Source organism: Centropristis striata, chromosome 14, assembly GCF_030273125.1.
Source record: "Centropristis striata isolate RG_2023a ecotype Rhode Island chromosome 14, C.striata_1.0, whole genome shotgun sequence".
In the NCBI taxonomy this organism is placed as follows: Eukaryota; Metazoa; Chordata; class Actinopteri; order Perciformes; family Serranidae; genus Centropristis; species Centropristis striata.
Genome location: NC_081530.1, coordinates 25,697,052 through 25,724,372, shown reverse-complemented (window position 1 = coordinate 25,724,372; position 27,321 = coordinate 25,697,052). Strand labels below are relative to the sequence as shown.

The 27,321-nt window shown below is 38.0% G+C and overlaps 3 protein-coding genes across 4 annotated transcripts; all 3 read left to right on the top strand.

Moving 5' to 3' along the window:
- Window positions 1-444: 444 nt before the first annotated feature.
- LOC131985323 (nuclear transport factor 2-like) lies at window positions 445-7,993 on the top strand. Its single transcript, XM_059350380.1, has 5 exons — window positions 445-564; window positions 5,029-5,149; window positions 5,750-5,821; window positions 6,010-6,108; window positions 7,802-7,993. Exons 2-5 carry the CDS (start codon window positions 5,045-5,047, stop codon window positions 7,916-7,918), a joined length of 393 nt encoding a protein of 130 aa, XP_059206363.1. The 5' UTR covers window positions 445-564; window positions 5,029-5,044; the 3' UTR covers window positions 7,919-7,993.
- A 312-nt stretch (window positions 7,994-8,305) lies between these two features.
- On the top strand, window positions 8,306-12,497 carry rrm2b (ribonucleotide reductase M2 b). Its single transcript, XM_059350379.1, has 9 exons — window positions 8,306-8,474; window positions 9,500-9,664; window positions 9,809-9,925; window positions 10,068-10,201; window positions 10,677-10,771; window positions 10,896-11,029; window positions 11,636-11,740; window positions 11,927-12,040; window positions 12,238-12,497. Exons 1-9 carry the CDS (start codon window positions 8,397-8,399, stop codon window positions 12,388-12,390), a joined length of 1,095 nt encoding a protein of 364 aa, XP_059206362.1. The 5' UTR covers window positions 8,306-8,396; the 3' UTR covers window positions 12,391-12,497.
- A 1,539-nt stretch (window positions 12,498-14,036) lies between these two features.
- Window positions 14,037-21,878, top strand: mtdha (metadherin a). 2 transcript variants are annotated; one of them, XM_059349587.1, is made up of 12 exons: window positions 14,037-14,464; window positions 15,310-15,408; window positions 15,624-15,735; window positions 15,976-16,137; window positions 16,276-16,326; window positions 16,591-16,764; window positions 18,099-18,179; window positions 18,310-18,381; window positions 18,477-18,604; window positions 19,233-19,343; window positions 19,472-19,571; window positions 19,663-21,878. In XM_059349587.1, the coding sequence occupies exons 1-12, from the start codon at window positions 14,132-14,134 to the stop codon at window positions 19,728-19,730; spliced, it is 1,491 nt and encodes a 496-aa protein (XP_059205570.1). In that variant the 5' UTR covers window positions 14,037-14,131; the 3' UTR covers window positions 19,731-21,878. The 2 variants fall into 2 exon arrangements, with proteins under 2 accessions (XP_059205570.1, XP_059205571.1); XM_059349588.1 differs by having other exon boundaries at window positions 14,039-14,464; window positions 18,102-18,179.
- The last annotated feature ends 5,443 nt before the right edge of the window (window positions 21,879-27,321 follow it).

Sequence of the window (27,321 nt, the reverse complement as noted above, 5' to 3'; positions counted from 1 at the left end):
TTATTTGAGACAAGTTCTTTGTTGCATGGCCCTTTTTCTTTAGGTACTAGCTTACATAAGCATGTCATGATTTACAGGTAGAAAACATGAGTGGATTTTAGTTTAAAAACACAAAGAAATACATGTTTGACATATATTGTTGAATCGGTGCATAATTTGACAAAAAATATCTTCTTAAAGTTTTAAAAAGGTATATTTCATGTATCTCACGTGAGATTTTGAGCCCTGAGCTTAGTTTGTCAGGCAGCGCCTCTCTTAATCTCCATTAAAATGCCCTGTCCTTCACCAAGATTGACCACATCAATTGAGATGAAACGCCTAAAGTCCAATCATCTGCATTAGGGCATTGCTTTTGTTCGTGGATGTACATATGGGTGGTATACAGTCGGACAGGAAGAGCTCCTGACAGACCTTACTCAGGGTGATATGTGAACCATTCATTCTTGGCTGTCATTGGTTAGCTTGCAGGTGACGTGTTATGTGTGTCATAACTGTGAGGAAGCGGGAACCCCATTATTCGTAACTGGGGCTGTCTCCACGTTGGCTCGCCCGTTGATTGAAAAAGTAAGCTAAAACTTACAGACACGGTAAAGTACTGTTTTTGAGTTGAATTATTCTCAACAACAACTTGACCAGCTATAGAAACACGGTTTCGTTAAGACGTATATAACGAGGATAGAGCAGAGATAAAAATGGACAAAAAAAAGATAAATGGTTCCGGGGAAGCAAATCTGTGAGCTAACTTGCTGTTAGCTGCAACTTAACGACCACTGTTCAATATCGCCAGTCACCGCCATAGTTTTCCTATTACACCGTTACTCTGGCTGTTAGGTAGCTAGTAGCTAAGCGACTAGACCGGGATAGGGTTAATTATAATACTGTATGTTTTTAATCTTTATCAAGTCCGCGCTAATGTTACAATTGGTGTCGCTTTGGCGATACGTTTGCAAGCCGATGTGTCCAAATTCAGTGGTAAAAGTTTCGGTTTTGTTATTAGTGTAGTGTTATCGTCGCGACCGATGGATACATAGATATTAAACACAACATAAAGACGGTTATATGTTTCTCTAGTTGTTCACCCAAAGCTATAGAGATGGCGTGACATTTAACCCATAAGAACCCATGGTGACACCCGTGTAACAAACACTTTAAATCTTCCATAATCTCCCATATTCAGCTTTATGCTTCACCTTACCTCATTAAATCCCTAAGCGACGTATACTCAACACCCTGGTGTGGTGGTCAAGTGACTGTGACAAGAAGTGACTTCTCCAAAATGTGGGTGTGACTGAAAACAGAAATGTGAAAAAGGAGCTAATTTCAAAAAGCTTATTTTTTGTTACGAGGCTAAGTTTAAACCCATTTAACAATTCTATTCCGTTAATAGGATGTCCTGTATTGCATTTAACATGTTCTGACCATATTTCCTGAACAAAAGTCACAATTGTGATATATGTTATGGAGAGAGCAAATAAAAAGGCAAATAGTTATTTGTTTTTATTTATTATTGATTTATTCTTATTTTGTTACTTAAAAACAAATCTGAAAAATAATTTGTTGTTAAACAGCACTATTAATGCCACAATTTTGATAAATGTTGTGGAGATGCAAAGAAAAAGGCAAAGTTGTGTTTCTGTAAGCAGGGAATGTGTCTAGTTTATTTATTTTAAAAATAAGAAATATTATAAACATAAATACCATAAACGCCAATGGGACATGTATGTCACATCACAGATCTTTGACATTTAGGGGTAGAATTTTTTTTTTTTTTTTTAAACATCATAAATGTGTTCTATGTCGTTCACTTGGTCTGTTGTATATCCCCCATAATTTTCCTTTAAGGATCTGGAGGGTCTGTGTTCTTATGGGTTAAACACTAAATGCAGTGTGTCTGTATGAAGTCAGACCACCACAATCCTCCAGATCAGCTCAAAGCCGTTTGCCAGGTCAGCGCTTCTCTATTGGAGGGATGAACACCATTGCTCTACAACAGTTTTCCTAGTTTATATGACGTTGTATGACCTTTATTTAATCATCTTATTAAGATTAAGAGAGACCTGAGTACAGCGGTATCTGAACTGCAGATGTAATATTTATTAGAGGTCAAATATAAATGTCTCAAATTCTGAATTAAGTATTGTGGTGCTGCAAGATGTCTCAGCCTCCAAATGGTAAAAACAATAGTAATTTAAAAAACAACTTTGTTTTGTCATAACAAAATCACACTGTGATCATGTAAATATAATTTTAAATGAGAATAATTATGCACAGCTGAATCCCTGAATATCGGGAATCAGAACTTAATTGCTTAATTAAATGTTAGTCAAAATAATCGCAATTAGATGTTTCTCCCATATTGTTCAGGCCTAAAGATTTTATCATTTGATCTTATGCAGATAGTGGTCTATAGGTGTTCGACAGGGTTGAGATCTGGTAACTGTAAAAGCAATAACGTCCTATTCATGTCATTTTTATTCTCACTGAACTAATCATTGAGTCCTGGTGCACAGAGGCATCTGGATTTTATCTTTTCTACTTTTTCTATTCTTCTTTACTCTGAGTCTGTGCCTCAGCAGAAGAGACGGTTCTTTTTTGTTTAAATTGTAGGTGGTCTAAAGAAGTCTTAAGTCAGACTCAATTCCGCAAAATTGCAGTTGAAAGTGTCTACATACTGTGAAGCTTGCCAAAACTATGCATTCATAGCCAGTTGTGTTGGTATTACACTTTAATCCAGAAATCAAGACAGTCATCCTACCTTCTGTAATCATTAACTTTACTAGAGTGTTTCATGTGACATTAGGGTCACAACAGTCCATGTGGGTTGGTGGATGTGCAATAGACTTGTGTTATGTTTTTCTTTTATTAACAGATCCTATCAAAGTGGGCCAAGGCTACTGAGCTTTACTCTATCTTCAAGGAAGTTTATCTTATGGAGTGACTGCCATTCCTTACTTTCAGTTCCCTTTTATTTTATAAAAGCACTGAGTGCCACAGACCTCTTTCCATTCATCTATATGATAGATAGATAGTTAGATTACTTTATTCATCCCCGAAGGGAAATTTGGTTGTCACAGCAGTCCGGTATTCAAGTACAATAAAATACAATAGAATAAAATACTGAGGTAGCATAAATAAAAACAATAGAAAAAAACACAGAATAGAACAAGGACACTTAAGATCTTAAAATAAGAACATCAGTTGTAGGATGGTTGGCAAGATGATGGTAATAATTAAACTGGTGATATGATGGAAACAATGCTATAGTGACTAGACGGTATATAATAATAATAATAATAGTACAGTATATAATATATATAATATAATATGTAATAATAGATAATAAACAATATAAAAAATAAAATGAAAAATATAAATAAAGTAATTTTAAGTAAAATAATATGATATATAATAATAATAATAATAATAATAGTAATAATAATAATAATAAATAAGGCCGGTATAATAATAATAATAATAATAATAGTAGTATATTACAGTATATAGTAATAATAGTAATGGCAGCAACAGTATATATAATAATAATAATAGTAATAATATTAATAACACAGCAAAGTGTTGTGTGTAGATTTAGTGCATAGATTAGTGCATTTCAGTAATGTGGGTTCTGGCAGAGGTAGATGAATTGTATAGTCTTATTGCAGAAGGAAGGAACGACTTCCTGTATCGTTCCTTGGAGCAGCGGGGTTGAATGAGTCTGTGGCTGAAGCTGCTCTTTAGCTTGTCCAGTGTTTTGTGGAGGGGGTGAGAGGGATTGTCCATGACTGCCAGCAGTTTTGCCAGCATCCTGTCCTCCACCACCTCCTCCAGGGTGACAAGCTTGGAGCCAACAACAGACTCCGCCTTCTTGATCAGTTTGTTCAGTCTGTTGGCGTCCTTTGCTTTGATGATGAAAGTCAGCAGTGTATGTGGTGAAGAGGAAGGGGGACAGCACAGTCCCCTGGGGGGCGGCGATGTTACTGATCAGACGATCAGACACGCAGTTCTGTAATCTTACAAACTGCGGCTTGCTCGTCAGATAGTCATCGACCCAAGTGATGAGGGGAGCACCCACCTGTGTGCTCTCCAGTTTGGCCTTCAGCAGTCTGGGCTGGATGGTGTTGAAGGCACTGGAGAAGTCGAAGAACATGATTCGGACTGAGGTGTTTGTCCAGGGAGGAGTGAGCCCTCTGCAGCAGGTAGATGATTGCATCATCAACCCCAACACGGGGCTGATATGCAAACTGTAGGGGGTCTTGTAGTGGGCACACCAGCTGTCTGAGGTGTGCCAGGACCAGTCTCTCCATGACCTTCATGATGTGAGAGGTCAGTGCTACTGGCCTGTAGTCCTCCAGTGCAGGAGGGCGTCCTTTTTTGGGCATTGGGACCAGGCAGGATGTTTTCCAGAGCACTGACACTCTCTGAAGGTGAAGGCTCAGGTTGAAGAGGTGCTGGAGAACTCCACAGAGCTGGCTGGAACACGCCTTCAACACATGAGGGCTGATGCGGTCCGGTCCAGCAGCTTTCCTCTGCTTGAGCCTCTCCAGCTCTCTCCTCACCAGGCTGGATGTGATGTGTAGTCCAGACTGGGGGGTGGGGGGTGTCGACAGTGAAGGTGCAGAGAGGTGTCTGCTGCTGGAGGTGGAGGGGGGATGTGTGGATGTCCTGGGGACTGGAGGTGTGAAAGGGTCTGTGGTCAAAGTCAGTGGGGGGGTGGGCGGAGGTGACGGGGGTGGTGTGGGGCAGGCGGTGATGCGGGGAGGTGGGAGGTTGTTGTTCAGAGAAGCAGTAGAGGGACTGCCGGGAGTGGGGTGGTTGGAGTTGAACCTATTATATATAGCTATATATATATATTATATATAGCTTATTTTATTAGATCCTCCTGAGTTGTCATTTTATAACATAATGTGGAATGTTTAAATTACTGGAGTGACATTTTATGTTAAAAAATGTGTTTATAAAGTGTCAACATGAATTCACTGAACTGCAACTTTGATAGACTGCTAATGATGAGACACTACTCTTTCACAGACCCAAAGCTTCACAGATGGCTGGCGAGAAACAAATATGGCAGAAGATTGGAGAGGGCTTTGTCGCAGAATATTACAACCAGTTCGACAATACCAACAGGGCGGGACTGGGTAACCTGTATGTAAGTTTGTTCAGTGTCCATTTAATGATGCAGTATTGAAAAACATTAGCACAAGTGTCAACACCAACAAACCAAATTTCATCACACTTGACATTCACAATGGAAGTTACTGTAATTACTATGCTTTATCTTAACCCTCAATAGGGCACTCATTGAAATACTTGCAAATTCCAAATTTCAACCCTACAGAATATTGGAGGATATTACATACAGCCAGAATGTGTAAAAAAAAAACCAAACATACGAAATAATATTTTGAGAAAAAGTTTACGAGATTAAAGTGGCAAATCTACGAGAAAAAAATGCGTAGATTTATGAGATTTAAAGTGGTGAATCTGGGAGAAAAAAAGTTTTTTTTTTTCCCCCACTTTTTTCTCGTAAATCTGCAACTTTTTTCGCGCAGATTTGCCACTTTAAATCTCTTAAATCTGCGACTTTTTTTCTCGTAGATTTGCCACTTTAATCTAGTAAATTTGCATCTTTTTTCTCGAAACATTACCTGAAGTTACCAAATATAGTTCTTTGCCTGATAAAGGGTTAAAAGAACAAACAAACAACATTTTTGATTGTATTTTAAATAAACATACTTCTTTTCCTTAGTCTACTGAGGCCTGTCTGACGTGGGAAGGTTCAGTTTTTATCGGGAGAGAAGCAATCGCTGGCAAGTTAGTAGTAAGTATCTCTTCGTACTGGGTTTGTATTAATCACAAATTAGCAGAAAAATGTGGAATAAGTAGGCTTTCATATTAGAACCCGCCCAGTGTTAACCAGTACTGTAGATGTAACCCGTTTGAGCATCTTTTTGTTTGTGTGTTTTTCTGTACAACCTAATAATAAATGCCATTGTTTCCGATCCACAGAACTTGCCTTTCAAGCGTATTAAGCATGTTATCACAGAACAAGACATCCAGCCCACGATAGATAGTTGTATCCTCATCATGGTGTTTGGACAGTTACAGGTAAGCTGGTACATTAAGTCTGAACCTGGGGCATGTATCACAAAGCAAGTTAAGCCCAGTCTGGCTCTCTTTGGGTTATCTGACTTCACTAAGCTTTACATTCAACATTAGGATAACTGGTTAGCTGTTTATCAACTGGCTCTGTTAACTTTGGGCTTTTCAAATCCAGCTACAAGCATCTAAAATGTGATGAAATTTGGTTCAATCGACAGCAAAAAGTGAAATGTATTTAATCACTTAACTACAACAGAGTAAGGCACTTTGTAAAAACACTAACAAAAACTTCCAAGTCTCAAAAGTAAGGCTATAAATAATGTGGAAATGATTCTTATCATGATATGTTTTGTCTTTGGCCTGATGATGAACAAATTTGCACATAAAGCAGTTCTGCTGCCAAAGCAGAGCCGAGGATTAAAAATTCCCAATGAGGTCTGTATGAAATGTCGCATTTATACTCATGGGAGCTAATTAACAGTATGTGGATTACTTTTCTCACAAAGACAACATAAAAGACTATAGTTTTTGTTTCCCGTCAGAAAAAAATCGCCTTGTGTTATTCTGAGCTGAAGTGGTTGGAATAAGAGTTATAAACCTTCAACACTTTTAGGAATCCTGTCGGGATGAAAGAAACTATGTAAAATTATAATACAGCTATAATTGTCATTATGTACTCGGTGTGGTACACTAGCCCTTGCATTTTAAAAGCTGAATGATAGTATTGATAGAATATAAAACATTACTTTTTTATTACTTGTCACCTTAATGAACAGCCCGCTCTTTTGTCCACTGAGAATGATTATTTTCCCAGTGATCTGATTGAACAGTGGTCAGGCCTTTTACAGGTTTGCACCTTCTTACCAAGTTAAAAGTCAGCTAGTTTGGTGATGCTGAAAGTTGTGCCTGTAGATAGCTAGTTTATACACTAATCTTGCTTTTTTGTAGCAACCCCAGATCCACAGAACCTGCAAAACATTTTGGGTTAATTTGGCTAACATGGCTTGGTCTTGTTTTTTTCTTTTTGACCCCACAATTTAAAAAAAAAAAATACTCCTTACTGTCATATCCCCTTAACGCCTGCTGTCGCAAATATGCGACAAACCGTTTGACTGAGTCAACCAGCCGAGATAGCGTCTGCATTCCCCCAATGCCGGTTGAATACCTGCTGTTGCAGGTTTATATAAATAAACGAGGGTGAATAAATAAAACATTGTTTTTTCACTGTTATATTACTGTGTTATTGTTATCCTATTATTGACCATTATGCCTGCTGTAGCAAATTTGCAACATACCAAATTGACCCCAAATTGACCATTATGCCTGTTGTCGCAAATTTGCAACATACCAAAATTTCTATTTATTTTTTGTGCAAAAGTGAAATTAATAATCTCAACATTATTTACCATCTACTTAAAGGCAAAAACACACAAACATTTTTTTATATACAGCTATATAAATTCAGGCGTTAAGGGGATATTGTTGTCTCGATTTAAAAACAAGGCAAAGTTTTTCTTATAGGTTGAACACCTGTCTTCCTAAACAGTCTAATGAAATATCTTTATCTGAATGAATATTTCATGTATGGTGTTAAAAAAGAAAGAAACCCTGTGTAATGTATAAAACATTTGTTTTAGTTAACATTGCAGTTTATGTCATCATCTTGCTCACAAAGACTCCCAAACCCTTTTCCTAACAGGTAGATGAGGATCAACCAATGGCCTTCCATCAAGTGTTTATGCTCAAGGGCCAAAACTGCTCATGGGCCTGCACTAATGACGTGTTCCGGTTGGGGATACACAACATCCCAGTGTAGTGATCTGGTTTTGCTGGTTCAGACACATTGACATCCAGTTTGGAATTCATAATGGGGTCATGATGTCATTGAAAACATGGGGATTATATGCTAAATTTCTCCATGTTTGCAATACATCTATTAGCATGACAGTTGTAATAAAGATGTCATATGTTAAGTTGCATTCCTGTCCAATAAAAGAATTTATCAGTATGAAATTCTAGTTTTTTCTCATTTTCTTTTTCTCATTTATGCCCATGATAAAGGTTGCTGTATGATGTAATACGGAAGATTAAGTGTGTGGGTTTCAGCAGAATTTAAAGTCCCCATTTGGGGATTTCTCTCATGCTCCACGCAGATTGTGTGGTTTTGTGTTGTGTGAGCACTAGAGGCGCTACACCTCCTGTGTGGGTGCCAGTTTAAAGGGTTTAACAAAGCTACAGCTGCATCCACACAAGGTTATGGGAAGGACCTAGAGGAACCAAATTCAGCTCTCCGAATGACACCGACGGTGAAGAAATTGTCTTCTCAGGAAAAGGATCTAATGAATAGAAGTCTGCACTCTGAGAAAGAACCGGTAAGCAGTTTTAATACACTACTACTGAATTGGTGACGTAATGTCAATATTAGCAGTAACCACTCTACGTTAACGTCACCTTTTGTGTCAACTTAATCCGAGATCTCCGGTTATAAATCGAGGCGTCTCAGCGTCGATTTGTCAATTAAAGCTATATCAATATATGTATATTTAAAAACTGGCCTTGTCTGCTGATGTAATCTTAAACTAGCCAACATTAGCTTAACTGTTGGGTTCAGTGACGCTCGGATAAAACACAACCGTTCTCAAATTTTGTAAATAGTTGGAAAGCGACAAAATTGTTAGTAATGAAAATAACGTCTGTAGATAAATATAAGGGCTCATATTTGATATTTTAATGCGAAATGGCCTTTGTTTTGGATTTTGTTTTTGGGAGTTAGTGCGCAAGCGCAGTGGCTTATGTCGTTACAGTCTATGGTTACAATAAAAGGAACACCACTGAAATTAAATTCCCAATGTTATTTATAAGGCCATTGTACATCATATTTATCAAAACAATACATTTGTCTCGAGACATATGATTGTAGATACTGTGTTTGTTTTAAATTAATAAACAACCAAATATCTATTTTATAAATGTTAGGCATGTCTGGACATGAATTGAAGACCAAACATCCAGTTAGGCTTCAGGTTATGATATACATAAACTCTGAAGTAGCTCCATAGACAGTGAATGGTGACTGGTTTTGTTGGCCAACAGAATGCTTGTTTTCTTGTATGACTGAAATAAACTTTACTCTATTGCAGCGTTCTTGGTTCTTAAACAGAAAATATCATGTATGAATTTTGACAAATGGCTGTACTTCACCGTAAATTTAAGTAAGTTTCCCACAATAGGTTGAGACAATTGTCAACCGAGGTCGAAATTTCCCACACCCAAATTTAGCAATTATAATGAAAAATTATGGTCTGGGCACAGTGGCACTTATTAAATTAAACTGAAAACCCCCACACCAAAAGTGAAGTGAAAATATGTTCATTTTCTGTGCTCTGGCATTTTGTAGAATGGCTTCAAAGAAAAAGACCCTGACTGCCATAATGATTCAGAGAAAGAGGAAGAACCTTTGCTACGAGAAAACCCCCGACGGTTTGTCATCTTCCCCATTCAGTACCCCGCCATCTGGAAGATGTACAAGCAGGCACAGGCGTCTTTCTGGACGGTGGAGGAGGTGGGTATCAGTTTTACTCAGTAAATACTTTCATTTTAGTGTCTCACCAGCAACCACAGTGTGATCCACCACATCTTGTTATCACTGGAAAAACCTGAACATCTATGAGACAGACAGGTGTACTGTTGACGTTATGCCTTTCAGGTTGATCTAACCAAAGACTTGCCACACTGGGAGCGTTTGAAACCTGAGGAGAAGCACTTCATCTCCCATATCCTGGCCTTCTTTGCTGCAAGTGATGGTATCGTCAATGAGAACCTGGTGAGGGATTTTACCTGAATTTAACAGATAAAATATCTGTAGGTTGTTTGCTTCTGTAGAGATGGAACATTTATTCATCAATCTACCACAAGCTATAATCAATTCAAGGCGAACATATAAAGTTTTTCCTCTTATCTGACAGGTGCAGAGGTTCTGTCAGGAGGTGCAGGTCCCTGAAGCACGCTCCTTCTACAGCTTCCAGATCCTGATAGAAACGGTTCATTCAGAGATGTACAGCATGCTCATCAACACTTACATCAGGGACCTAAAGGAGAGGTAGGCTTTTCTTCTCTTTTTGGTCAAGTCCTCACTTGTAATGCTCAGTGGCTTTGGTTAGATAGTGAAGATTATGTGCCTCTGCATCAGTGGAGCAAATTCATAGCCACACTCAAATTCTCCACAATAGCTAATCTTCTGAAGATTCAAAACAAACTGTAAGACTTGCACCTGTTCATCAGGATGCTCCCCTTTGTGGTCATTTCCTGTTGCAGTCCCAGCTGCAAAAGCTTAGATATAGCAACAGACTAGGAAGGCAAACATTTCAAGGCCTCTGTATAAACAGGCTATGCATGTTTGATCTCCTGTTTTTATTGTTTTACAATATGTATTTCCCTGCATTTTCATTTTTTTGTTTTCAATCTGCAGTAAAACATACAATTCCTGCAAGGGAGTCGATACTTTTCAAAGCTGTATTTGTTATGCTGATGTATTCTGTTATGTTTATGCAATTTGTATTCATCGTGCATTCCAGGGATTATCTATTTAATGCCATTCAGACGATGCCTTGTGTCAGACGAAAAGCAGATTGGGCACTTCAGTGGATAAATGACAGCAAATCCACATTTGGTAATAAAGATAAAACGTTCAAAATCATCATATTGTGAATCACATAATAATAGAAAGTCTTGCCTTAAAGAGTGTCCCCATTTATCTGTGGGTAATAGTAGTTTTGACACATTTTTGCTCTCAGGTGAGCGGATTGTGGCTTTCGCTGCAGTGGAGGGAATCTTCTTCTCTGGATCATTCGCTGCCATCTATTGGCTCAAGAAGAGAGGACTAATGCCCGGCCTTACCTACTCCAACGAGCTGATCAGCAGGGATGAGGTAATAATAAATTCACAAAAAGACATGTTTAAACTGTTGAACGACCCAGGGCTTCCTGTTTCCAACATGGTGTAACATGTCCTTCAAGATTTCATTGTCCTCGACAAATGCGAGAAATTACGTACGTATATTGTGTGTGGTTTTTTAAACTTTAAAGCAATTGAAAGGAAGACTATATAAAAAAAATCATCAAGGTATGTATCTGTAATACACATCAACACAAACCCTCTAGCTTTAGGCCTACATATTCTCTGAAAAAATAAAACAGAACTTAAACATGTACAAAAAGTACATGTAGACCTATCAGGCTCATAAGATTTTATTACATCATGCACATAGAAGTCTAAGTCATTGCTCATGCATAAAACAGAAGACGCTTATGATTTTGTTCTACACACCTACCACCAGAGGTTTAGCTGTGCAAGTTGTTTTCCTGTTATTTCAGACCATTTAAACTACCTCCTGAGGTTACTCTACTGTAATACTGTCTGTATTTGCCTCTGCTTTGATGTGACGGTTAAAATTTGCATTTGGACACAGTAAAGACACTGATATTCATTGTTTTTATACCAGCTACTCTAACTTGTATATTGATGTGTCTCCTAGGGCCTGCACTGTAACTTTGCCTGCCTGCTGTACAGCTACCTGGTGAAGAAGCCATCAGAGGACCGGGTAAAGGACATCATCACCAAAGCTGTTAGCATTGAGCAGGTCAGCTAATGTTGGAGGGAATATGTTTCAGATTACACATTTTAAACTGTTGAAATATACAGTTAATCTGCTCTTTTTATTCTATTGTTTACTTTGCTTATATTGACTTCCAACGCAACAGACCAGAATCTTTATAGCCCATATCAGTTCTGGTTAAAGAAAAACATATCATGTGTTGTTTTGAAGGAGTTTTTGACAGAGGCCTTGCCAGTGGATCTCATTGGAATCAACGGTTGTCTGATGAAGCAGTACATCGAGTTTGTGGCTGATCGGCTTCTCGCTGACCTCGGACTGGCCAAGGTAAGTAAATTATTATACAACAGTTAAGGAACCCCTATATATTGTGGAAGTTTAAAAAAAGAAATATGTGTTACACATTCTTTTAATGAAAGAAATGTAATTTAATAACTCAAAGATGTGTCAATGAATTGTATTTTTTATTTGCTGCTTGTGAAATTGAAGTAACATCTTTTTCTTTTTTTCTCTTTCAATCAAAGGTCTACCAAGCTGAAAACCCATTTGACTTCATGGAGTCCATTTCACTAGAAGGGAAAACCAATTTCTTTGAAAAACGAGTGGCGGAGTATCAGAGATTTGGAGTTATGTCGAGCATGACGGACTGTGAATTCACTCTGGATGCAGACTTCTGAAATGGAGATTACATTCTGCTACGTATTTGTTACATTTGACCTATTTATTGTTTTTGTTCAAGTTCTTGTTGACAAAAACAGCCTGGAGTATTGTTGCAATACTGTCACACTATTACAAAGGACAAATGAATGGCTGACAGGTTAAAGCTGCACTCTTACAACAGATAAGTACAATTCTTTGGCAATAGAGATTGAGAATTCCACATGGAGTTTATCAGCAGCCAATATAGTTAGTCAGACCCTGCTAATGGCTCTCTTTTCTTTCTTTTTTACCTCTACATACTACCAGGCATGTAAATGATGAGAGTGTTTGGTTAAACATAATAATGGGTGAGGTGATGGCAGTGGTTAATCTATACCTCATTTAACATTTGGAGTAATCTAGAATATATTTTATTGAGTGCACTTCTGGCAGCTGGCTTCTATGGTTGATTGTTTTAACATTTTGTCATTTTTTAATGTACAATAAAATGTTTGTACAATATGAAAATAGTTGAGTTTATTTAAATTGTTTTCAATTTGTATAGCTCAAATATAAAAATATATGACAAAAACAATAACTAATTGCTTTTTAAGTTATCACAAACCAAAGCAAGTTCATGTTGACCAAAATGATGGCTGATTCATTCCTTTTTTTAAAATACTTTTTGTTGACAATGAAAGAAATATCAAAATAATAATAAAACACATTACTGTGGTTATACCTCAGTTTTATTTGTTATATTTGTTAGTCTTTTTTTTTAATTAAATATGATTTATTACACCTTTAAAAAATATATTACACAAACTAACAATCTTGGTTTTGCATTTGCAAAATGTCTAAATAAAAAGTAATTAATACTAATGTAATTAAATAGTATTTCATCACGCTGTTAAAATAATCGCCTATCTAAGTCATTTTTTGTCAAAATTGTTTTTTTTTTGCCTAAATCATCTCCTCATGATGCTGGCCACCTATGGTAAAATCGCCTACATCCTCAGTTGATCAGATCATGTGATTTTACCCCTTTAACATCATCACTTCTCTGACAATTTGCCACATTCATAGGCATCAGATAAGAACCCAGCAAAGAAGAGCTAGAGGGAGATTGTTTAGTTATCAGTTTAGTTTATCAGTGTTTTATTGTTGACACTAATATTGGTAACACTTTACTCTAAGGTGTCTACATAAGAGTGACATGAGCGTGTCATAAACATGACATGGGATGTGTCATGAACGTTAATGACACTTTGAAGTAACATTAATGCTCATGATACTTGTCATGTCATGTTTCTGACAGGCTTGTGTGACTCTTATGTAGACACCTTCAAAATAAAGTGTTACCATATCTTGCTTAAGTCACAAAGGCATGTTCAAAAATGACCTAAGTCATTTATTTCTCTTAAGTTACATAATTTACACATCGTGTTATAGCCATCCTTTGTGAGTGAAATGATCAATAAATGTCATATGTTACACTTTTGGTGAAGTTTGTTGTGTTTCCTGCAAAAGCAGCCTTGTTTTCAAACATGGGTGACTAGTTATAAACATGGTTTGATCACATGATTTAGGTAAAACTAAATCTCTGCACCTCATTATTTTTCAAACGGCCATAATAAAGCTGTGTTTACATGCTGCGAATAGTGGTTTTACTGAGATTTCTCCTAACAGTCAGATTAGATTAGCCACTCCTCCGTTAGCATACGGATGCTGACAATGATAGCTAACAGTTAGCCACTGTTTGTTTCGCGATTTGGAAAGATGGCTGGGGACTTGCAAGGTTTTGCGCTGGAAAAAGCAGAAGTGCTTTCCAGTCGCTTGAAGGAGCTCCTTTCTTCGGGACAGGGGTATGTTCGGGCTCAGTTCGGGGTGGATCTGGGTCTGAAGCCTGATGTGTACCCGACCTGGGTCATCCTGTCTACGGCCGCGGCGGGTCTGCTGCTGCTCCTCTCCGCCGTCTGTGGCGGTCTGTTTGTCGGGAAAAAGCGGGGATCCCCGGTCACCCACGGCAACGGCGAGCCTGTGAAGGCCAATTCTGCTAAAACTGTCAAACCAGAAGAACAGAAGAAGAGGAACAAGAAGAAAAGTGAAAAGGTAACGGGTTGTTAAATCATGGCCAATCTCAATAAGTGCGTATTTTCATCGGTGTGTCAACAAAAAACAATACTATATTATACCCAGTTAGCTTTAGCTAGCATTAAGCTAGTTTATACATGCATCCCCATTGTTATTTTACCAATAAAGTTTAATTTAACGTTAGGTAGCCAATTTGCTATCACACACCATTGATTAACGTAAACTAAAGCTAGCGTTTACATTACATACCGCTTTGTTTACACAACAACAAGCTACCTGGGGACAACCATGTGACCCACTTACAAAAAGACATAAATAAACCAGTGAGATTAAAATACAATGAATCACGGTATCTTGTTAGCATGCTAGCTGGGTGTGTAGCTAATTGACAAGCTATTAGCGAATGATATTTCATGCTAACCGATGCTAGTTAAATCGTTGTCATAGGCCAACAGATTATGTTATAAAATAACACCTGAAGCATATCGCTTGTCTGTTTGGTAAACTTTAATTGTAACCAACAAAACAACATGGTTTTCACACATCTAGGAACAAGGTTTGCTTCTAACAGCGTTGTTACACAGTTAGTAACGTCAACAAACATTTAAGCTCAGGTCTAGCTATTCAATCCAAAGCTTTGTTTTCAGTTTTAACAAATTATTTAGGTCAAAAGTTAACCACCATCAAATGTATCTTAGAAATCTAACTGGTTTTCTTAAAAATATATATATTTGATGGTAATGTAGATTTGTTGAATGTACTCCAAATCCAAATGCATTGTAAAGATTGATTTTGAAATGCTTAATTATTCTGCCAACTAAATGTGTGTAATCAAGACATGTGATGTCTGTCTTTATCCCCAGAACACTCAGTCCAATGGCCAGCCAGTGGCTGTGGCTCAAGAGGAAGTTAAAGTGTCGGAGGTTGTTTCCAAGCTGGCACCGCAGATCAAAACTGAGAAGGTAAGTTTGAGCAACTGCTGCAAAAAATAAAGTGGACCTGAAACTGAAGGTCACATTTTTATTGCGTTTCGCTCGGTTGTATTGAAGTTTTATGATGCAGTTTTGATGGTGGTGAAATATTACTCCTTGACAGATTGCCAGTGTGTCATGGCTTCAAAGTACATTGCATGGTACTACTTAATACTTTACTATATCTTTGATTTCTCTATCCACAGGTGCATGAGGTACAGGCCCCAGTGCAGGTGAAAAAGAACAAAAAGAAAACCAAGATAAACGTGAAACCAGTCCAGCAAGTGTCTACACATGATGGGAAGGAACCTGATGATGGTAAGACTCACATTTCATAACAACTTCTCATTTTTAAACTGAACGTTTAGTGTTACACAGTTCAGACCACTCCTGTTTTTAGTATTCACAATGCACTTAACCTCTTAAGTTTAACAATTATACGTAGTTAACCTCTTGGTTAAAATATAAACCAAATGTCACCCCCAGTTCATTGCCTTCAATACAGCAATCACACAACCATTTTAAGTTGCTTTGGTTTTTTTTGTGTGTTTCCACCAGGTACATGGGAGACTAAGGTCAGTAACCGAGAGAAGAGGCAGCAGCGCAGGAAGGACAAGGGCCCTGAGGACTCTGGCAGCCCAGGAGGGGTGGAGGCTCCCAAGAGCAACGTGGAGGCACCTGTGGCCACAGCACCTACCAAGAAAAACAGAGGAAACCATGGTATTCAGCAGTGTGATGAACACTCATTTAGCACACAGTGTTGCCGTGGTGATGCATATATGTAGCACCTTCATGTCATCAGTTCACTCATGCTTAAACATGCTTTACTTAAGCATATTTCTTCCTTTATTATTTCAGAGTCCCTGCATTCAAGAACTGCTGGAAAGGTGGAGACAGCCAGTGGAGCTGGTAAAGACAAAGCTATACCATAATTATGTGTGACTGAGATGGGGAAATATTTAATAGCTTCTCATTTCTTTTTTAAAGCAAAGCTTGTTTTAATAGTCAGCTTAATATATCAATAAGTCTTCCTGTTTGTGGTAACTGAACAAGCCTCCAAATGATGGTTTAAAATCAGTGATAATACTAAAATGAAGAATCTGCCATATTAAAGATTTTCACTGGTTGACTATACTGCCAGTTTGACTCGCTGTCATCCATTAATGTCCTCAGTGTCCTCCAGCTGGAAAGAGGAGTCTCCAGTCAATGGTGGAGGCTGGACTGATATCTCTTTAAAGATGCCACGTCAGATGGGTGCTATGGAGGGGACCAAGTGGAGTTCCATCCCCACAGCTACACATTTCAGGGCCCCACCTAAGCCTCAATCCTGGGGGCAGGAGACGCAAGGTATCACCTCAAGCTGGGTAGAGCTTTTTACACCACTCATATAGATATTGATCAAGGAGTATAACAAAGCAGACCCTGTAACACAGGGAGCGCATTGGATTTAAAATGAAATAAGATAAGTGCTAGTGAGTGGTCACATCCACATTTAATAAAAAAAACTTAGGGAGTCTCTTTTTATTATTGGGATATTTCCCAGTTGCTGTTATAACTATTAACTTAACAGGATGATCAGAGATTTTATCAAACAATATCATTTGTGTCTATATGGCTGTTTCAGCATTTTCAAGACCGGTTACTGTCGCGGTAGTGTAATAAACAGACTTTTGCTAAGTACTTCATACAACCCCACTTCGAAAAAATCCAAAGTCTGTCTAACTGAGCCATCTGCAGAAGGGGTAACTCAATTTAAAATGAGAAGGAATCGCATTGTTTTTTTTTTTTGGTTTTTTTTTGGGCCATTTTTGGGCTTTATTGATAGAGACAGAGTGAAAGGGGAGACAGAGGGGAAGACATGTGGGAAAGGGCTCCGAGTCAGACTCGAACCCGGGCCGCCCGCTTAAGAAGACAATGCCTCTATGGTACGTGCTCAACCAGGTGTGCCACCGCCCCTGTTGTAGAAAATCAAAGATTTATTTGGCAAATATCAAAAACAGATGATAGACAAATCCAAAAGTCAGAACAACACTGAGCAAGACAAAGCCTTGTCTTGCCTTTTTTACTTTTCAGGTTCATGCGTCATTGTTTCTTTGTAACTAAGGTTTTAATGTCCTGTAATTTCCTGTTATGACAAACACTTGTCATAAGGAATCGCATTGTTAAAGCTTAAACTAACACTAGTAAAATGTCTATGTTAAATTCAAAATTACTTTATTCATCCCCAACGGGAAATTCAGTTAAATTATGTTAGGAGGTGAAATAATTGGAAGTTTAAATTAAAATTAGCTTCTGGCTCAACAAAGAATACAAATTTGAAATAAAACAAAAAACACTCAATTTACAAGGCAGCCAATCCCAAAGGGTTATTTTATTCCTTGTGGACACTGACTGATTTACTGTAAACAGAGCAAAAAGTTCAGCTGTCGTATAAAACAAGTGAAATTGTGCGCAATGAAATGATAATAATCTGTGATGAAACCCAATTAAGGCCTCATGTTTGTTCAGAGAAATTTAAAAAAGAAATTGACCGTGGAAGGTGTTTTTATGCAACAATTGAATGAATAACAGCACACTGTTATTTTATTTTCGAGGACTTGTCTGGTGATGCTTAATCTGATCTCCACTGTTTGCCAGCATTGCAGCCACAATCCTAATGTGTTTTTGTGCGCTCTTGCCAGCAGCATGGAGTGGCATTGATGGCCGGATAAAGACTGACCTCAACCCTGTGACCTTCTCCATGATGGGACTAAACACCACAGGTTGATATTGTAATTAACTGTCAGCTTCATCACCCAGTCACAAGCCAGACTATACTTCCAGACTGTGCAATCTAAAGATTGTCTGATGCCTGACTAGTTTACTTTTTTTCACCTCCAACTGTCTTGTTAGACCCAAGATCAAACTCGATAGAGCTGCCGTGGGGGAGGCACCATGATGCTGATGATGAATGGTCTGGATCCAGTGAGTATCTCAGCAGTCCGTTCCACGCAGCACAGTTAACCTTTTTCATTTGTAAGGTTTTTCTGACAGCCATCCTGTTGATGTGAATTATTTAGATGGGATGGCAGCAGTGGACCCCAGCTCTGACTGGAATGCCCCAGTAGAGCACTGGGGGAACTACGAAGAGCCTCTTGTGATGGCAACACCAGCGCCTCCACTGAAGGAACAGTCTGTCCCCAACAAGGTATCACTGACAGTCAAATCACCAACATCTGTTAGACATCTCTGAATTATCCTGATGAAAAGCCTAACATTTAAAGGAAGGCTTCTTATATTATTGGATTTAAAAAAAAATAGTAAATCAATGTATAACCTCTTTGGTGACTCATATACTCCTGTAGTGCCCATCCCATAAAGTACCATCCTTATGAACCCAATCCTGTATTAATTGTAGTTTGAACTTCGACATCAGTATTAAACAGGCCATAGCAGCAACTTCTTTCCTATTAATATAAATATCTGGAAAAAGAAGGAAGTTTGCACCTTCAAACTCAGTGGAATTACCACAAATGAAAAAATAAGGTTCTCTCTCAAGAATAGAGAGTCACAATTCAATTAGATCTGGCTGCCCCTCATCTGTAACAAACAGGCCATAGTGGGTCAAGTGGGTATTATTACTTTTTGTATATTTAATTTTACATCTCATTATTTATCATCACACCATTTACTTCGCAGGAAGGGAGGGTGGGAGCGTTAAGAAGATCTTTGTATTTTACTACCTACCTCTTGAAACCTTTCTTTTCTAAAACATACTTGACCAAAAAAGTTATCCTAATTTTCAAACAAGCTGAATGTCTGTTATGTTATGGCAGATGTCAGAAGATGAGAAGGACACTGATGATGCCTCCAGTGGAGCAGCCAAATCCAAGAAGAAGAGGAAAAAGAAGAAGAAAACTGAGGAGGAGGCTGCATCTGAGGCTCAGGCAAGAGAAACAGAAAAAAGCTGTCAGATCTTGCACAAAATGGTTTTATTTATACTTACATATTCACACCAAATGCATGTGGGCATTGTTTTCTGTTTAATAATATCATTGCATGTCTTTGATTGTAGACCGTGAGCACCGTGCCCCTGGTCAACGCAGTACCCAAACCTCAAGAGCCTCCTGTGATGGCCTCCAAAAAGCAGAATCCCAGCATATCCTCCTCTCAGAGTAGGTTTCAGCCGCACAGACTCTGAGTTTATATTTACTCAGGATAAAGAAAAAAGTTACTAACATACAACTTTATTATATTTCCTTTCAGAGAAGTCTGAGCAGCCTGTGGAGCCCCCCAAACTCTCCCAGAAGAAAAAGGTCCGAAGGGAAACATGAAGTCACATCACAGGTCCATTCAAAGCATATGCAAATGATTGTAAAACGTGTCACATGCAATAATTACCAGGTACAGAGTTTCCTTTTAAGATACATTAACAGTTTATCAGTTGCCGAAACAAAAAGATAACAAGCAGCGAATATCACCTGCTTGGCTAAATATAATGGTAAAATGTGGTCCTATGGACTGAATTCTTAACTAATTTGCACTATTTGTACACTGCAACCAGAGTGGAGTTTCAGGGGAGATGGACTTGCAGTTGAGGTACATGTTCATGTAATTATTTTTTTATGGCATCAAAAAGTGTTTTATTTCCCCCCCCCCGTCCAAGAGTGTATGTTTATAATTGTTAACCCAAAAACACAAAACGGGTTTTATTTTAATTTTTTGTTACAAGAGAAGAGAACATTTTTACTCCCCAGAATATTGCACTTTGTTTTGTTTACCATGCTTCTGCTCCTATATCAATTACTAAGATGTGTGGGAGCAAGCTGCAGGTGAGGGCTGGTATCACATCAGGATAAGTTGGTTGCAATCTGCACCCTCACCGCTGGATGTCACTATATCCCAAGCACTGCTCCTTTAAGACAGGTTACCCTTTTCCTTTAAAGTAATAACTATCAAAATCTGTCCTTTGAGTACATACACTTGCTGCCAGCAGGTCGTTTAGTTTATAAAAGCTCCTTTATCAAGAATTGCAGCTGTTATCAGATTGTTTCAGAGCAGAAAAATAAAGATTTGGCCATAAAACCATAAAAACCTCCTGCAGCTTAATCCACCTCTTCACCGTCCATCCATGTGAAAGTATGTTCCAAATTTAAATTGTTTCCAAAATATGATTAAATACACTACTCCTACTACTTCTGAGCTGTGAGAAGAGGCATATCAAGACACTGAGGTAGGGTATTTAGCCAGATTTTGTTGAGTGTGTGTGAACAATTCACAGGACACTGACAGCTGAAAATTTGCAGATTTATCAGTTATGGATGAGATCAGATGATTTCTTTAGATACTGCTAAATATGATATTTAGATGCCAATTGATTCTGGTTTCACACTGAGGACTGTTTTGAAAGAGCACAGAAACTGATATGAACCACCAGGAGGCACTGTAATGTGAAGTAAAGGCGTAGTGGGATTATCCCATAAAGCAGTAGCACTATGAAGTATCGTCCCTCTACTTTTATCATTCTGAGTGTGTCTGTGTTTATCTGACTAGAATGTGCGTTGATTTTATAGAGACTTAATGGTCCCTTCAGATTTTTTAAAAGCATTTTCTTCCAGTTTTGTGCTTGAAAAAGCCATGCCATATGTACAGATTGTAAGGGCTTTTTCCAGTTATGTGATTGCACTGTGCAAGAGGCTGTATTGAGTTTGATGTTGATTAATTGTTTTTTACTACCTTTTTGCAGAATGTGAAATGTGTACTTTTTGTTTTGTTTTAACCTGACTTCCAGGTTTTATGATGGGGGGATTTTTTTTAATTGAGAATGAAGACATACATAAAGATGATATGGAGCAGCTTTAATTCCACGACAGTTGGTTTTAAACATACAAACACACACACTTACACATCTATAAAAGGAATTTAATTCCATTGCCTTAACCTGATGTTGTATAGAAAGTGCATTGGCATCTTTTTTTATAGTTTCCAACCAATTGCAAGTTTTGATGTCAGAAATTAATTTCATCTTGCATGACTTTGATAATAGTACTTGTGTACATGAAATTAAATGAACGATCTCTTGCTTTAACTGTTAGTACTTGGTTCTGGAGTACCACTCTGTGTATATACTGTAATAGCTTTTTTTATTGAGACAAATTGCAGCTTTTTTGTGGGCAACCAATTTAGCGGACATTAACAGAAGTCTGTTGTTGGTAGTCAAAGAGGCTTTGTGCATCAAGGTGTTGATCAGCTGGTGGTGCTGCATAGTTATAAGTAGAGCTGATAGAACAAACTGATATGTCGCTGTGGCTTCAGGCACTCTTTTTTGTTTAATTTCTACTGATGATTAAAATGGATTCAATCAATTTATTTATATAGTTGTCTCTAGGACATGGTTATGTGAATGATTTTGTTTATTGAGGAGATACAAATGATATTTCTATGTTTGTTTGGTAAAAATAAATGAGAATTGCTTGATATCACATTATAGAAATTCATTTTTTTGTCTCTGCAGTTGATTTACGAAAACTATGGTTTTTATTTATTCATTTTTTTACACTGTGGTCTATTACAGGAGGGTTTGATGATCAAATGTTTACATTTATTAAGATGATATTGACTATGCAAAGCACATTTTGAGCTGTACAATACATAAAAAGTCAAAGCAAGAAGCAAGAAGATGCTATTAGTCTGTATTTTCATCGTTTGCGTATGTGTGTAAGTTGAAATTGTTCAACCTGAGCAAGAATTTACATGTCACTGTTACAAAAGCCAATCAGCATAGCCCTAAACGAGGTAAACTCCATTCAGAAAACATTCATTCATTATCCTTATCCGCACTCGGGTCGTGGGGGGCTGGAGCCGATCCCAGCTGACATTGGGCGAGAGGCGGGGTACACCCTGGACAGGTGGTCAGACTATCACAGGGCTGACACATAGATACAGACAACCACGTTCTCATTCACACCTACGGGCAATTTAGAGTTACCAATTAAACTTAAGTGCATGTTTTTTGGACTGTGGGAGGAATCTGGAGTACCTGGTGAGAACCCACGCTAACACGCGGAGAAGCCGCAGGCTGGAGTCGAACCAGCGACCCTGGTTAGAGTGCTTACCACTAACATCTGTCGTGCAAAAAGCACAAATTAAGCATGAATTAAGGCTTTTTACACATTGGCATTGTGATCTAGTTATTTCAGTATAATTTTGATCCATTTATTGCAGCAAAATCTGTTAATTTTTGGGTTCATACTGCTGTAGCAGTGGCATAGCAGCAGTTGTCCAGATGCAGTTTCTGGAGGTTTTGCCGTTTCAAAAGTGGCCCCCAAAAAAACCCTTAAAGTACGAGTTAGAGGCATATTCTTCCAACAGAATCCCATACAAGCAATACGGATATAAACTGTGCTTTTTCCCAGTCCACTGCCATCTTGTTTTCATGTTTTCTGTCAAACTAATCCCAAATCTGTGTTTAATACAATGAGGATCCACTATGTCACGGTGCAAATCTGTGTCAGCAGCAGCCAGGCCTGTGATAGACCCGAGTTGCATTGACCCTCCTGAGGCCAAACCGCTGGCTCAGTCAGTGCAGAGAGGCAGTCGCATGGCACGCCTACAGAGCCTGACCTCCTTCGTCTCATCAGTCTCTCCACCTCTTATCTCTCAGTTCATTTAGGATTTACCAGTTTTTAATCTCTCACAATCTCTGGCTCTCTGTCCATTCACATTCACTTCAGAGGGATGTCACGTTTTTATTATTCCTCCCTGCCAATGCCAGAGGATTGTTGTACTTATTTTTCTCGTTTGTGCATATCAAAGGCAGACATATTTATAGTGAAGGTCACTCTCTAATGGATGGTACTGCAGTTGCTCAAAGCTCTGCTATGAAAATCACTCTCTAATGCTGTTTTAAAAAAAGATCCATCCAAAGTCCCCGTGTCTGAAACCCACAGGCTTCACAGTGCTCTGCTAAACAAGTCAGTTAAGTGTGGTGGCATCATTTAGCTAAACTAACAAATCGGTTGTTCATATATATTGACTGAAAAAAAAACCTTATAAGGTTTTGTATGTCCAGCCATTACGGTAGTGTTCAAAATAATAGCAGTCCAATGTGACTAACCAGATTAATCCAGGTTTTTAGTATATTTTTTATTGCTACATGGCAAACAAGGCACCAGTAGGTGCAGTAGATTCTCAGAAAACCAACAAGACCCAGCATTAGTGATATGCACGCTCTTAAAGCTGTGTAATTGGGCAATTAGTTGAAAGGGGTGTGTTCAAAAAAATAGCAGTGTCTGCCATTGACTTTACAAACTCAAAACTATTTTGTAAAACTTTTTTGTTTCTAGGATTTAGCAATCCTGTGAATCACTAAACTAATATTTAGTTGTATGACCACAGTTTTTTTATAACTGCTTCACATCTGTGTGGCATGGAGCTCCTTTCAGCTGTTATTCCACTCCAAGATTCTCTAACAACATTCATCAATTCATTTACATTTCTTGGTTTTGCTTCAGAAACAGCATTTTTGATGTCACCCCACAAGTTCTCAATTGGATTAAGGTCCACTCCATAACATCAATGTTGTTGGTTTGGAACCAAGATTTTGCTGGTTTACTAGTGTGTTTGGGCTCATTGTCTTGTTGAAACACCCATTTCAAGGGCATGACCTCTTCAGCATAAGGCAACATGACCTCTTCAAGTATTTTGACATATGCAAACTGATCCATGATCCCTGTTATGAGATAAATAGGCCCAACACCATAGTAGAGAAACATGCCCATATCATGATGCTTCACTGTCTTCACTGTGTACTGTGGCTTGAATTCAGAGTTTGGGGCTCGTCTCACAAACTGTCTGCGGCCCTTGGACCCAAAAAGAACAATTTTACTCTCATCAGTCCACAAAATGTTCCTCCATTTCTCTTTAGGCCAGTTGATGTGCTCTTTGGCAAATTGATACCTCTTCTGCACATGCCTTTTTTTTAACAGAGGGACTTTGCGCTGGATTCTTGTAAATAGATTAGTTTCACACAGACGTCTTCTAACTGTCACAGCACTTACAGGTAACTCCAGAGTGTCTTTGACCTTCCTGGAGCTGATCATTGGCTGAGCCTTTGCCATTCTGCTTATTCTTCCATCCATTTTGATGGTTGTCTTCCATTTTCTGCCAGGTGTCTCTGGTTTTGCTCTCCATTATAAAGCATTGGAGATCATTTTAGCTGAACAGCCTATAATTGTTTGCACCTCTTTATAAGTTTTCCCCTCTCCAATCAACTTTTTAATCAAAGTACGCTGTTCTTCTGAACAATGTCTTCAACAACCCATTTTCCTCAGGCTTTCAAAGAGAAATGCATGTTCAACAAGTGCTGGCTTGATTCTTAAATAGAGGCCACCTGATTCACACCTGTTTTTTCACAGAATTGATGACCTCACTGATTGAATGTCACACTGCAATTTTTTTTAACACACTCTTTCAACTAATTGCCCAATTGCACAGTCTTAAGAGCGTGCATATCACAAATGCTGGGTCTTGTTGGTTTTCTGAGAATCTACTGCACCTACTGGTACCTTGTTTGCCATGAAGCAATAATAAATATACTAAAAACCTGGATTAATCTGGTTCGTCACATTGGACTGCTATTATTTTGATCACTTCTGTATGTCAGAGCTCTACACCTATATAAATACTCCTGTTTCATATTTCAAATACTTTGTGAATGTTCCATGGAAAGTCTTTAAGGCTGGAAAAATGGACCATCAGCTTGATTTGTTTTCTTCAGATTGCGTTCCAGCATTTAAAGAGGTGGCAGTCTGGTCAGTATTAAGTCAAGGTTGGAGAGGAAAATCCCCTAATGTGACGATGATGCGGCCCGCCCACCAGAGCTTAGAGCTGTGGTCACTGTCCCATCTGTCAGGCTTGATCCAGGATGTTTGCACAGACAGAAAGACAAACTGACATGAAATGAAACACTGAAGCAGAGCAATTCAATCTTTGGCCATTTTATTGAGTTTGAGGCAGTTCTTAAAAAGTAGAAGAAAACTGCTCTTTTGTGACATCTCATTGTGTCTCACTATGTGAATCACCTCTTTTCAAGAATAGACATTAACATGACACTAATTGTAATAATTTTAATAGGATGTCACACAACAGCTGCAGTGGAGCAGAGCCAGATTGACCTGCTAGGGGCCCTGGAGCAAAAATGACCCGTTAGAACCCCCATTAACTCTCTGTTCCTTCTCCCCTATGTGCACTTTGCCCAGTGTTTCTATGCTAGTTCAATGTATGCCTCAATACATTTTTAATGACTCATAAAAAAAAAAGATATGTCGGCTGTCCCATATAAGCACAATATCCGCTCAAATAAGGAAGGGTTTTAAAATGAATTTTGTCTTAACAGCAGCCACTTGCAGACACTTGTGGGTTAGGTGATACTGTGCATCAGGAGGGCATTTTCTCCTGATGCACAAAACGAATCAAGGTTTGATCAAGGTCCATAATCCAGCCCTGAACTAGAGAGGAAAAAGAACAGCTTCCACTGGCAAGGTTAGGTTAAATCCTTTCGTTTAATCACTGAAAAAGAATGTCAGGAAATGTTTTCAGGGCATGTTCAGGGCTACATTTGCCAAAATTCATGGGATTTTCTTTGATGTGCAAACTTGTTCTTTTTTTCAGTTTTTTGAAAAGGGGAGTGAACAACAGAAACAAAAACTCTGCACTCAGTCACCCCCAGCTAGTTTTGGTTCTGACTCCAAGCGAGCACTTAAATCACCAAAAAAAGTGATTTCACCCTCTCAGATTGCTGAGGATTTCTAGATACCCAGCAGGACATAAAGTAATTAATATAATTATGCATATTAATGCAACAAAAAATATAATATATTATTATAATATGTGTGATTCTGAAATTAGCCATTCAGCATAATGAGTAGCCTATTGATTATTATTAGAGACTTATTATTGTAAGACTTTATTTATCCCGCAGTGGGGAAATTCAGTCATCACAACAGCTTAAGATACAGACAGGCAATAATGTTCAAGCAAATTTATAAAATACTTACATGGCTTTTATCTTAACTTATATCTTATCTGAATGCAGGAATTGTAACAACAGATTTTTACACTCTAGCATTACGTTTACTTCAGAAGAGGGAAAATGTGTTAACCCTTTATGGTCAAAGCCATTTTCCCTATTTTTGGTCAGCTGGTCTTTTTTGTATTGAATGCATGTATTTCCTCAACCCTTTGATGCAGAATAAAATAATATACATCTTTTTTTTAGGAAAATCAGTGCTGTCAGAATACAGAATACAGTAATGTCAGATGAATGTATAAAAAGGTTATATATTTCACAGAAATGTTACAATCACAGAAAATATTTGAAAATATCTTTTATAGCTTTACAATCAGGGTGAAATCAACTTGTAACAAAGTATTTTTACACTCTAGGATTACTTTTACTTCAGTAGAAGATTTAAATTCATCTTCCACCACTGATGGCCAAATAAGGCTGGGAAATTAGGTCGAAGCCATTTTTTTCCTATTTTTGGTCTTTTTTGTGTTAAATGCATGTATTTTATCAACCCTTTGATGAAGAATAAAGTAACATACATCTTTCTAACCAGTGCTGTCAGAATATGGCCTCTGCGATTATGTCAGATGCAAGTATAAAAGTTATATAAACCAGAAGAAAAACTGAAAATTTAATTTTACATATTTTTTTTACATTCCCCTAAAAAAAGAGGTAAGACTTAATACTTTGATGCACAACATGGGTCTAAAGTGACCCGACTACGTTTTTATATTCTTTATCATTGCAATAAATTAATTTCATCATTCAGTATTCCAGGTTTCCCTCAATTAACTTGTTTCTGATCATCATACGTCCTAATTTTTTGTTTTCATTTCTTACTCTTTGAATAAAAACCC

Bases quoted from the DNA above. Each gene is read 5' to 3' on its own strand.
- rrm2b (XM_059350379.1), top strand. From the start codon at position 8,397: ATGACACCGACGGTGAAGAAATTGTCTTCTCAGGAAAAGGATCTAATG. The intron at 9,926-10,067 runs GTGAGGGATTTT...CTTATCTGACAG, and splicing joins GTATCGTCAATGAGAACCTG to GTGCAGAGGTTCTGTCAGGA. The intron at 10,202-10,676 runs GTAGGCTTTTCT...CGTGCATTCCAG, and splicing joins ATCAGGGACCTAAAGGAGAG to GGATTATCTATTTAATGCCA.
- LOC131985323 (XM_059350380.1), top strand. From the start codon at position 5,045: ATGGCTGGCGAGAAACAAATATGGCAGAAGATTGGAGAGGGCTTTGTC. The intron at 5,150-5,749 runs GTAAGTTTGTTC...TCTTTTCCTTAG, and splicing joins CGGGACTGGGTAACCTGTAT to TCTACTGAGGCCTGTCTGAC. The intron at 6,109-7,801 runs GTAAGCTGGTAC...TTTTCCTAACAG, and splicing joins TGGTGTTTGGACAGTTACAG to GTAGATGAGGATCAACCAAT.
- mtdha (XM_059349587.1), top strand. From the start codon at position 14,132: ATGGCTGGGGACTTGCAAGGTTTTGCGCTGGAAAAAGCAGAAGTGCTT. The intron at 16,765-18,098 runs GTATCACCTCAA...CGCTCTTGCCAG, and splicing joins CTGGGGGCAGGAGACGCAAG to CAGCATGGAGTGGCATTGAT. The intron at 18,382-18,476 runs GTGAGTATCTCA...TGAATTATTTAG, and splicing joins TGATGAATGGTCTGGATCCA to ATGGGATGGCAGCAGTGGAC.